At 43.8% G+C, this 12,342-nt stretch overlaps 1 protein-coding gene across 1 annotated transcript in view; it reads left to right on the forward strand.

The window, feature by feature from the left end:
- Window positions 1-12,342, forward strand: part of LOC106531411 (uncharacterized) — a gene marked incomplete at its 5' end in the record, with an annotated part of 83,511 nt that overhangs the window by 493 nt on the left and 70,676 nt on the right. Inside the window, 15 exon segments of the mRNA XM_014027278.1 lie at window positions 2,537-2,598; window positions 3,409-3,504; window positions 3,575-3,652; window positions 3,842-3,934; window positions 6,057-6,250; window positions 6,492-6,691; window positions 7,410-7,507; window positions 7,704-7,793; window positions 8,413-8,526; window positions 8,671-8,808; window positions 10,020-10,184; window positions 10,321-10,433; window positions 11,553-11,721; window positions 11,895-11,991; window positions 12,069-12,268. Coding sequence (XP_013882732.1) covers window positions 2,537-2,598; window positions 3,409-3,504; window positions 3,575-3,652; window positions 3,842-3,934; window positions 6,057-6,250; window positions 6,492-6,691; window positions 7,410-7,507; window positions 7,704-7,793; window positions 8,413-8,526; window positions 8,671-8,808; window positions 10,020-10,184; window positions 10,321-10,433; window positions 11,553-11,721; window positions 11,895-11,991; window positions 12,069-12,268 — 1,907 coding nt within the window.

A 12,342-nucleotide genomic window follows, 5' to 3' on the forward strand; every position in this document is an offset into this window, starting at 1 on the left:
CTGCTACAAGGTTAGCCTCATTCTAACAAACTACTGACCTGCTGCTACAAGGTTAGCCTCATTCTAACAAACTACTGACCTGCTGCTACAAGGTTAGCCTCATTCTAACAAACTACTGACCTGCTGCTACAAGGTCATTCTCTGGTTCTTTACACAGAAAAGTTGAGCTGTGTCTCTGTGACTGAGCAGAAAATAGAAGKAGAAAAGTGGTTTAATGAGCTCTTGTCTATAACCAGTTGTCATATATCTATTTGTTTTTCTGGTTTTTTATTACAGAAACCTTAGGGGGCTTTTTTATGTTTTCATACCTGTTGGCAGTTTGATTTTCTGAGTCACTCTTCAAAGATCTGTAAGGATTCAGATGCTGCTCGCTCATCAGTTCTTTGGATCCCAGGGCATTTTGGAACATGTGAAGCTGAGCTCTGMAGCATGAGGGAGGGTTGGGACTCAATTATACACTTATTGCAACACATCTGTCAAACAAATGATTTTAGCTTTCAGCAGCTGTGTTTCAAAAGATTATAAAAGGAATTTATAATTTAATCTTTCTGATGTTTAATATGTCCATCTGCTTACTGAGGATCCATATAAATGTGCTTTCATCTGTGATGTTTGAGATGTTTTGATTTCTGATGATGGTTGAAGTGTAACAGAATAATGTGTCAGGACTTCTCTCGTTTTGTCTAAATGATATAAATGAGTTTTTATATTTTTGAATACAGCATTATGAAGCAACATTTTCATCAGCAGAGACATTCCTCATCAGAAATGAGTAGAAACACTTTGGTCCACTGAGGAGTCAGGGTGACCAAGTCCCCAACCATCAGCTCTCCACTGCCGTGCCACCAGCTGGCAGGAGTTAGATTAGCTGCTGGGTTTGACCTGGAACTGAGCAAGAAAGCAGCCAAAATCCAAAGCACTTTATTTTTTTTCTTTAAGAAACTTAAGAAACTAACATTCAGTTTTGTTTTCTACTGAAGTGGCAAAGAAAAGAAAAACTAAAGCGCTTTAAAATCCTGAAGACTCGTTGCCTAAGACCATTTCAGCCGATGGCAAGAAAGTCCTGTTCTTTAGAGACGAGGTGTGGCTCAAGACATTTGCACAGTTCTGTTCTGCTACCTGTGCATCCTCCCATAAGAGGAGTTCATGGTACCAACAGGTTGGTTCTGTTCTCAGAGGTTTGTTTTCTGCAGTATGTGGACAAACTGCAGAAACACGAGCAGAACATGTAACCTGCTTTAAACTCGGTCCTGCTGATGCTGAAGTTATAAAAGCTGACTCGTCATATTTCACCCACTTTCTGTTGGTTCTGAAGCCTGATGGATCCAAGATGCTGCAGTTTATTTCAGGTCATGTTGAGGCAGGCCTGCAGTCTGAGTCAGAACCTGAGAAGGTGGAGTTGAAATAATCTCACCTGCTTCCCCTCAGGCTAGAAAGGAAAGTTTTCAGCTGGTTAGACAAGATTTGTCTGATTTGCTTCATTTGCTGCCATGAACCTGCAGTAGTTAGCTGGTTTAAACTTGTGATCTGGTCACTTCCTCCATGAATCAGTAGTTCAGGTCCTCATCATGGGTAAGTTGTGTCTTTAACTTGGTGATAAATTTGACTCTTGTTTGTCTCGATGCACAGAGCAGATGTAGGTTTTTTGAATGTTTCAGTTTAAAGATTAAAGAACCAACTTTACAGCAGCTGTTGATCACATTTTCTGCTCAAAACCAGGAAACAGATTTTTATTATTATTATAATAAACTGGTCCCGTCCAGAAGACCTATACAGTTTTTTTCTTTTTGATTTTTTACCTGGATTACTGAGATGCATCAGGACAATAAACTGGTTTCTGTCATCACAGGTGAAAACTGACAAACTATAAAAACTTAGTCTGGAGGGTTTGTCGGCGTTTTAAGACTTGTTGCTTTAGGCCAGAAAACTGACCAATCAGATAAAGGACCTTCAGAAGAGTTTTCTTCTTAGAGATTAGATTTAAACTGGTCTTTATCAGGAATAAAAGTCAAAACTCACAGTTTACAAATTTTACAAATAATTGTTTTATATATCCTGGCCTGTAATTCTGACAAAATCTGGAGGAACTAATGAGCTAACGGCTAGTCTGAGCTGAAGTTGTTTTAAAATCCCACTTCAGCTGAGGTAATAATAGCCGGTCCAATCAGAACCAGGTCAGCTATAAAAACAGAGACGGACTCATTTTTTCACATCTGATACCAGTACGGCAGCAGCAGATGCTACAGCGGGTCACTGTTCATTTCTGAAGTGAAAATGGTTTCTTGATTTTTATGGTAATATTTCTAAATGTTTGTTAAAGTTGGATGTTGAGTGGATTTAAATTTTTGTGATATTTTGAATATATTGATAAAAGAAAGAAAATACAGTGTTCACACTGTGCAGCAGCTCATTCACAGTAGGAAAAAGTAAAAGTTTTATTTACAGCTGTATCATTTATTTTCATGGCCTCTGTAGTTTACCTGTCTGACTGTAAAACACAAGTTGAGTTGTAAAGTATTTTCCTTTGTCTCCACAGTGGAACAAGAGCAGATCCAGAAGAGAACCTTCACCAACTGGGTCAATGTTCAGCTGTCGAAGGTGAGCCTGACATACATCTTTTACAGGTGCTGTGCTCCATCACATCTTTAATTATCTGCAGGAAGCTTTTTAAATCTGACTAAATCAAACAAATCATTAAAAACTAAATGTTTTAGTTATGAATCTTTTCTTCCCTGACATAAATACAATGTTTCCTGKATCTGAGCAGAACCGTTCTCTCAGTTCCACACATTGTTTATTTTTGTTCATGTGATGTAACTGGATGGTACTGGTCCCCTCAGAGTTCTGTGTTCACTGATGAAAACAAATGAAGGTACCAGCAGAACAGACCTGTTTCTAAATACGTTTGTCTGAAGATGTTTTACAGCCAGAGACACTGGAGAGTRGAGGGGCGGAGCTAAATACAGCATTTAGGGTCAAAGATCACAGTACAGACTAACAGTAACAGACTTCACACTTTGACTAACAGGCATGTTTCACTGGAGGCAACCTTCACTTCTATCTTCAGGTTAATGAAACCAGCATTGTCTGAAGGAATACATCTCAGCCTCCACCAGGTTCTCACACTCTGTCAGCCCTCACAGTGTGTGATGAGGATGACTCAACTACTACCACACCACACTAAGTTCGATATCTCAAACTGACAGTGTTAAAGACATTATTGACAAATAGGTGATTAGCTTTGGCAGCCATCTTGAATCAGGTTGGTACAAAGGTTAATTAGGTGTAGACGTCCGTCTAATGATGAGATCATTACAGGATGATGGAAGAAACTAATTGACATCAGTTCCTGTTGYCTTTAAAGACTCATTTGTTGTAAACAAAACAAACATGTTTGTGTTGGGACAGCGGAGGCCACCATGTTTGATTGTAGACCTGTTCAACGACTTCAGAGATGGCTCCAAACTGTTGGACCTGCTGGAGGTGATGAGTGGTCAGCGCCTGGTGAGTAGAACCTCTGCTGAGCTCCAGCAGCAGCTGGGAGGATCCAAACTAAGAGACGTGTGTTTTTCAGAGTCGGGACAGAGGCCAGGGGACGTTTCAGCACAGGAGTAACATCCAGAAGGCTCTCTCCTTCCTCAAAACCAAATCAGTAAAAAAACCCTCTTCTCCTTTTGGAGCTGAGAAAACAAGACAAGATACATTTCATAAAGCAGAATTAACTTCATGTTTAAATACTAACCTTAGTTCTGTATGGAAATGAGCATTATTCAGCTGACTTTGTAAACAGACTTCTRCAGACTTTGTAAAAGTTGTGAAAATGTTTTCTTTGATTTTTCAGGTCAAAATGGTGAACATAAACATTCCTGACATCATGGAGGGGAAACCGTCAATCATCCTGGGTCTCATATGGACCATCATTCTGCAGTACCATGTCAGTTTACTTCACTATTGTTGACTTTGTCTTTTACATCCTATTAGAATCATCACAGCACAAACAAACGTTCAGTTATTGTTTTGGTTCTTTTGTTTTATTTTTTTATTTTTATTTTTTTTTTTATTGTTTTGGTTCTTAATTTAGTGCAGATTCTGCAGGCAGAAGAACTGAAAAAACAGAAAAAAAACAGGTCTGCAGAAGTGTTGAAAAGTACCAGAACTACCTGAAAGGTCATCTTCCATCAGGAACGTAGAGCTAATCAGACAAAACCTGAATCTGGATGGAGAAACTGCTTAAGATGAAGACCATCCGTTCATCCATCTTCTWCCTCTTATCCAGGGTCAGGTCTCGGGGGCAGCAGCCTCAGCAGAGACCCAGACYTCCCTCTCTCCAGACACTTGGACCAGCTCCTCTGGGGGAATCCCAAGGTGTTCCCAGACCAGCTGAGAAACATAGTCCCTCCAGCGTGTCCTGGGTCTTCCTCTGGTCTCCTCCCAGTGGGACGTGTCCAGAACACCTCACCAGGGAGGAGTCCAGGAGGCATCCTAACCAGATGAACCACCTCAACTGGCTCCTCTGGACGTGGAGGAGCAGCGGCTCTACTCTGAGTCCCTCCTGGATGACTGAKCTTCTCAGCCTATCTCTAAGGGAGAGCCCAGACACCCTGCAGAGGAAACTCATTTCAGCTGCTTGKATCTGTGATCTCCTTCTTTCAGTCACTACCCAAAGCTCCTGACCATAGATGAGGGTAGAAACGTAGACCCACTGGTAAACTGAGAGCTTCACCTTCTGGCTCAGCTCTCTTCACCACGACAGACCGGTACAACGCCCACATCACTGCAGACACAGCACCAATCCACCTGTTGATCTCCTGCTCCATTCTTCCCTCATTCATGAACAAGACCCTGAGATACTTAAACTCCTCCACTTGGGGCAGGACCTCCTCCCTGACCCGGAGAAGACACCCTACCCTTTTCATGCTCAAGACCATGGTCTGGGATTTGGAGGCACTGATCCTCATCCCATCTGTGAACCGCTCCAGTGAGAGCTGGAGATCAGGATCTGATGAAGCCAATAGGACCACATCATCCACAAAAAGCAGAGATKTGATCCTAAGGTCACCAAAAAGGATCCCCTCAACACCTMGGCTGCTCCTASAAATTCTGTAGTGTTGGTGGTGAACTGCTTTCCTCCCCTGAGACACCRGATGGTGGACCAGAATYRCCTCGAAGCCGTACGGAAGTCTTTTTCCATGGCCTCTCTGAACTCYTCCTACGCTCAAGTTTTTGCCTCAGCGACCACCCRAGCTGCAATCCTCTTGGACTGCTGATAYCTATCGGCTGCTTCCAGAGTCCCACAGGCCAAAAAGTCCTGATAGGACTCCTTCTTCAGCCTGACAGCATCCYTCACCKCCGGTGTCCACCAGCGGGTTCGAGGGTTGCTGCCACAACAGGCACCGACAACCTTACAACCACAGCTCAGGTAAGTCATCTCGACAATGGAGGTATGGAACATGGYCCACTGAGACTCAATGTCCCCCACYTCCCCYGGAACRTGTTCTAASTTCTCCCGGAGGTGTGAGATGAAGCTCCGTCTGAAGGGAGATTCTGACAGATGTTCCCAGCAGACCCTCACTATACGTTTGGGTCTGCCAGGTCTGACCATCATCCTCCCCMRCCAWYRGAKCCAACTCACCACCAGGTAGTGGACAGGTGACAGCTCCGCCCCTCTCTTCACCTGAGTGTCCAAAACATGCAGCCGCAGATCAGATGAAACAACAACAAAGTCAATCATYGARCTKWRGCCTAGGGTGTCCTGGTGCCACATATGGACAGCCTAATGTTTGAACATGGTGTTTGTTATGGACAATCCATGAAGATGAAGACTTTCTGTGGAAATGAGCAGAATTTGACATAAAGACTGTTTAAACTTGTTGCATTGTGACATCATCACTCTGAGTTGACAAAAATCCTCAAGCTTAATCTGTGAGCATGTGTAAGTTCTGAAAACAGCAGGTCAGAAATACAAAGTCCATGTTGATCCAGGTGTTTCCAGCTGTTTACTGTAGTTTGTTGACCCAAGACACCAGTCAGATGAGTCCTGGTCTTTTGTCTCTCAGATCGAGGAGCTGGCCAGCTGCCTGTCCTTTGACTCCCGTCAATCGTCGGTGGAGTCTTTGGCCAGTCTGGACTCCCGCTCCAGTCGCTCGACAAGCAGCAGTCCAGTTCCACGCAGAGGCTCACCTCTTCATCAACGCTTCAAGGTTTCTGCCAAGAAGGCTCTGCTGCTGTGGGTGCGAGACCAGTGCCAAATGTAAGTCCTTCATGTTCGGACCACCTGTAGGAGGTGACTACATGACTTCTATAGGATTAGAGGGTGTGGATGAATTTTATTGTCTGTTATGATAGTAGAGATAGAACAAGAAGCATAGAACTAGAACCCTTCCAGACCTGTATTGTGAATGTGTTTTGTGAACACAACAACCACCGTCCTGGACTTGATTTCAACTCTGGGTTCTATTGAAGCAAGTTCTGTGAACGGTTTGTTTCCTCAGAGCCGGCTGTTCAATAAATGTCAAAGACTTTAAGGTGAGCTGGAGGAGTGGCGTGCTGTTCCTCGCCATCCTGAACGCTTTGCGACCCGACCTGGTGGATCTGTCCAAAGCCAGAACCAGGAGCAACAAGCAGAACCTGGAGGAAGCGTTCCACATTGCAGAGAAGGAGCTCAAGATCCCCAGACTGCTGGACCCGGATGGTGAGGAACTTTCTGAAAGTTTTTCTTCTGATCTTTTCTTATCAGAAACTTGTTTTGTTGTATTTTGACAGTTTTGAAAAACCTTAAAGATCTACAGAAACAATACTTGTTAAAACAGAACAAAGCAGCATTCATCACCCTGCAACATTTAGAAACGTTAGCCTTCAGAGTCTGTGTTGGGATGACTCACAGCTACTACCACATCACATTTAAACTCCATTGGAAATGTTTTCAGGTAAAACTTATAATAAAGTATTATATAAGAGACTACTGGATGGATCTATTAGATGTTATTCAGGCTTCTGATCCAGGACAGGATGTTTATGATTCTTTTGGACACTTTGTAGCTAATCCCTTTGAAATGTTTGGTTCTACAGACACACCTCAAAAACTGATTTAGTTCTTTTCTGAAAGATTTACTTGTTCAGGTTCAGTTTGATGTGTGGCTGAATAAATATGTGGATAAAAGCTGTGTCTGAGAAGATCTCAGTGAGCCTGAGGGACTGTYGAGTGACGACCAAACAGTCTGCTGATCCAAGCCAAACAAAAGCCTCGACTGTTTCATCGGTTCTGCCCGATGTTTTTAACAGCCTTCGTTTTCTGGGTTCCAGTCAGTTCTGCCTGGTGGACCCTCAGAAGAACCCTCATGTCCAGGATCTCAGCTTTGTTTGGTCTTTGGTTCTTTGAATAATAATGGAGGATTGTCATGTGGATGCAGATGTGGACGTTCGAGACCCCGATGAGAAGTCCATCATGACCTACGTGGCTCAGTTCCTGCAGTACTCCAGAGACCTGCCAGTCCAGGAGGAGATGCAGGTTTGAACTTTTCTGTTTCATTCAGTCCTGATGAAGAAGGTTCTTCTAAACGAGACCATGTTCTGATGAAAAAACAAAAAAAAACATCCCCTCTTCGCTGCATTTCATTAATAACCTCTCTGCTCTGTTTACAATTTTCTTCTAAGTTTCTTTGGTTCGTTCCAGTTCTGCTTCTTTCTCCCCCCCTCCCCCCCAGACCCAGTTTCTGACTCCTCCTACAAGCCCCTCACCTGTCCGTCTACCTGTTCACTACACTCCTGCTGTTTCTGCTTCACCTCTGCGACAGGTACACTAAACTACCACACACACACACACACACACACACACACACACACACACACACACACACTACCAACACAGGGGAGTTGAACAGAGTCAAAGTGCTACAGCTAGCTGCTGCTGCCTTTATTTATTTGACTTACACGGCACAAATTTACAGCAAAGCTCATCTCAGGTCACTGTCCAAAGAAAACCAAGTCTAAATCCTAAACCTGATCCAGTTTCTGTCAGCAAACATCCAGAACTTCATGAAGGTCCGGTTAGTAACGGTCACAGAAACCAGCTGATTGAGTCCAATGGGTCGGGTCCTCCTGTTAYCCAAAACGGTTCAGTTCAGGTGTGTGTGTTGAGCAGCAGGTTCTGCTGGTAGAACCAGATCCAGAAACCAGCTGTACATCTGTCGGACCAGAACAAGCTGTTCACAGTTGGTTCTGCTTCATGTAAAATATGGTTCTGTTCTGCTTTTCTTTTAAAGTCTGAAGATATTTCAACTTGTGCTTCAGGTTTTATTTTCACCTCCAGAATAAAATATTGAGTTTTTCTGTTTGGTTTTGTTTGGATTAGGAACCAGTCCAGAATAAACCCTAAAATAAAATCTGTATTTACTGTAAGTTTGCTGTGTTCAGACGACAGGTGATGGGAAAGTGAAGGAGGTCACCTGCTGGCTCCGGCAGGCCTACGATGAGCTGCTGGAAGGATGGGACTCAACAGAAGGAGAAAGTTACTCAGAGAGATATCACGTAGGTTTCATTACCTGTGCTCACCTGTCAGAGGAAATGTGCTGCAGCTTTCTTCAAACATTTAGCAGAATTGTCAGTAAAACAAACTTTCACTTGAAGTTTAAAGTTTGGGTTGGTACTGGATGTGGTGTTTCTCCTCTCCAGGTGTTTCAGACGTTTCTGGTGTCCTTTAATGAACAGCGCCGTCCCATCATGCCTTTACTGACCGCCATGAGACGAGCGCCAAAGCTCAGCCAGGAGCAACGAGCTCTCAGAGAGGCCTGGGACTCCATCAACCAAAAGGTTCTGCTACCCCCCTGAGGACAGCTTAAACCTGAGCTCCACCCACATTCACACAGCCAGGACTGGTACCAGTTGAAATCAGAACAGGTCGTTTACAGGGTCAGGTGTGTCACAGGTAACAAGAAGGATGAGAGAGGGAGAGACTCACCTGTATCACACCTGTACCTCATTCAGTCACATCAGTATGTAATTTATTTAATGTGCAAAGAAAAGAAAAGTCATTTTTCAGCACATGTGACCTTTTTTCTTTGAATGTTGTAAAATGGTCAGATWGGGACGATTCGGTCAGCAGCTGACTGACTTCAGGTTATTCTGTATTTTTATTCAGAGCTTCTGTAACTTTTGATGTTAGTGTTTGGTTTTTATCTGAGGCATGAAAACAACTTATAACTAAAAGCASTCAGAGAGCRCAAACCTCTGCCAAGGTCAATTCCCCCAATCCTGCCATAGTGAGGAATCCTTCAAAATCTTCCTGGATCCAGATCGTGATCCGGATCTTCACCAAAATTAAACGAYRTGCTYCTTTGACCAATACCCACCTGTGGTAAATATTTCATGAAAATCTGTCCGTAAGTTATTGAATAATTTTTCCACAGACAGACAGACGCGACTGAAAACACAACCTCCTTGGCAAAGATAAAAACCAAGTTTAATTAAAGGAAAATGACAGAATATAAAATTTACAGTCAAAGTCAGAGCAGCTGTCAGCAAACAGACAGATTTAATCAAAATAAATAGATTTTCACTAGATGTTGCTGACCTTTGACCTTATGTTTCAATTCAGTTTAATTCAGTTTATTTATATATCTCCAAGTCCCAACAYACGTTGTCTCAGGACACTGTASATAAAAAGAACAATGTAAAGAAGAAAGCAGCAGATTGTGTTGAATCACTTCATCACAGTCTCCCATCCTGAGCAAACGGTGGAGAGGAAAAACTCCCTGCTAATCAGGAAGAAACCTCCAGCAGAACCAGGCTCAGGACAGGAGACCATCTGCCTCGACCGGCTGCTTGGAGGACAGGAAAGAGACACAGACAAACACAGAAGAACTGGTCCAGGACTGGTCCAGGACAGGAGACCATCTGACCTTATGTAGAATCAGACTTGGACAGTTGGATGCAGCCAGCATGTTTTCTGTCTGTTTGATCCTCAGAGACACAAATGTCCAGACTTTCASTGGAACATGATGTTTTCTTTTCTTTGGATTCAGCTTCATGAATACAGAATAGAGCTGGACATGAGCCTCCCACCCCCGCTGGACCTGGTGGCCCGCTGGTTGTTGAGGACAGAGGGGGCTCTGTCTGAGGAACAGGGGGACCCTCAGGACCACGGCAGTGCTGCTGATGAAGCCCGGGAGAAACAGGAGCTGCTSAGAGTAAGACGAGCTTCATGATGGCAGTTTGTACACGTCAGAGTAAACTCTGAGCAGCAGATGGCTCCAGACTGACATTAAATGTAGAGTTTGACAGCAGATTTCAGCGTGTGTGTGAACTTCCTGTCTGCTGTTTCAGGTTTGTTTGGAGGAGATGCCACAGCACTTCAGAACGTTCCAGTCCTTCAGAAACCTGGACGAATATGGAAACCTGATGGTTCCTGCAGACAAGATGGATGAGATGAAGAGGAGGTAACCCCCAGATGTGTGTGTGTGTGTGTGTGTGTGTGTGTGTGTGTGCACGCACACACATTCTACAGACTCTGGATGGAGTATTTTAATAAAGAGGTCTTGATAGGACCAGGTCCTGGACCTTCAAGCTGTCCAGACCCCTGAGGAACATCAACAGGTTTCAATGAACAAGTCTGAGATGACTTCATGTCAACAACCTTCCTCCCTCTTTTGTTCTCATGAATTCACCAGAACAGTCCCTGAAGAAGCTGGACTCAGGGTTGTTTTGCACTTTGTTGGCTGTTGGCAGCACGGTGGATCAGTGGTTAGCACTGACGCCCCACAGCAAGAAGGTCCTGGGTTCGATCCCGGTTCAGACCTGGGTCTTTCTGTGCAGAGTTTGCATGTTSTCCTCGTGCTTGATGGGTTTTCTCCGGTTCTCCAGTTGCCCTCCAACACAAAAACCTGTACACCAGGTTGCCTTCAGGCCCAGGCCGCCCAAGAAAAACAGATCTGTGATCTCAGTGGGRTTTGCCTGGATGAACAATGATGAAATAAAAAAAATCACAAATTATTTTATTGCTGATTGTGGATATCATGTTCACCATGGTCCTTTATCTGCAGCTGCTGGTCCTCTGTTTGTCCACAGTTGGTTGTAAATGTATGTGAGGACAGCTTCCCTCTGAAAGGGACTGAAAGGGAAAGATGCTCGGTGAAGTGAAACTGCTGGAAGAGGAAGAGACCGAGTTTACTGTCATTGCTTTTGATAATCGTGTTTTTTACCAGCTAGTCACCCCTGAAATCCTTCAAAAGCCTTTCAATATTTCTTTTTCTTTAAGTGTGTCAAACTAAAGGTAAGAACTGGAGGAAGTTGTCTGACTCCCTAGTTTCAAAATAAAAGCCTCTGGTAGTGTCTGGAAATGTTTAAAGGCAGAAACCTCACTGGTGGAATAAAGAACCTCTGATGTTTCTGAGATGAGATGAATCTATGATCATACTTGTAAAAGGTGCTGCTGACTTGTCAGGTCCCTCCTAACAAAGAGATTGTGGATCTGAAMCAGGTTATCTGGTTAAATAAAGCTYATAATAATAATTCTCTAGTTTTTTAGGTTTGATGTGATGTAACCCTTTCTTCTCCAGATTTACTGGAGTCAGAGTCACTGCCAAGTACCACGGCATCAAGCTGGAGTACCGGGAGCACCACCACACAGTTCTGGACCTGCTGGGTCAGATCAAGGCCAAGCTCCGGAYCTGGAAGAGACCGTATATTTCTCCAGAAGCTGTCAGAGTGTTGCTGCAGGAATGGAATGTAAGAACCAGTGTCCCTCCTTCACCTCCAGAGTTTTCTGTTTCTCTGTAAACTTCTTCTCAGAAAAGAACTGAAACATTTTCCTCTGACAGAAGAGACTCCAGTTGAAGTCTGTMCTGGATGAGAGTGTAAACACACTTTTTAGTGTTTTTATGATTTATTTGCAACCACAGGAGCTGGTGAACAAACAGGAGCTTCCTTCTTTGTTGGAAGCTGCTCTTGGGAAGCTGAAGCAGATCTCTGAGAAATATTCCAGTAAATCTGCCCTCGGTGAGTTATCTGACTCTAACCGTCCAACTCTTCAGTCAACAAGTGGACGACTAACCTGAGGTGTGTTTGTTCATCAGCTGCAGATTACCACAGTGTCAGTCAGCAGGTGAAGCAGCTCGAGGACAACACTCTGCTGCTTCTGGAGGAAGTGACGTCAACAAAGAGCATGATGGGTCGGGTTCTGTCTRCCTGGGAATCGTACAGTGACTGCATGAGCTCCATTCAGGCTTGGCTTCAGCAGGGATCAGCAACACACAGCAGAGGAAACGCAACAACGGTACCATCAGCATGGAAAGAGACATTTCTGTTCATCCAGTGGAGAGAAGCTAAAACTGGAGAAATATGATCTCT

This window comes from Austrofundulus limnaeus, unplaced genomic scaffold (genome assembly GCF_001266775.1).
Source record: "Austrofundulus limnaeus strain Quisiro unplaced genomic scaffold, Austrofundulus_limnaeus-1.0 Scaffold629, whole genome shotgun sequence".
NCBI classification, from domain to species: Eukaryota; Metazoa; Chordata; class Actinopteri; order Cyprinodontiformes; family Rivulidae; genus Austrofundulus; species Austrofundulus limnaeus.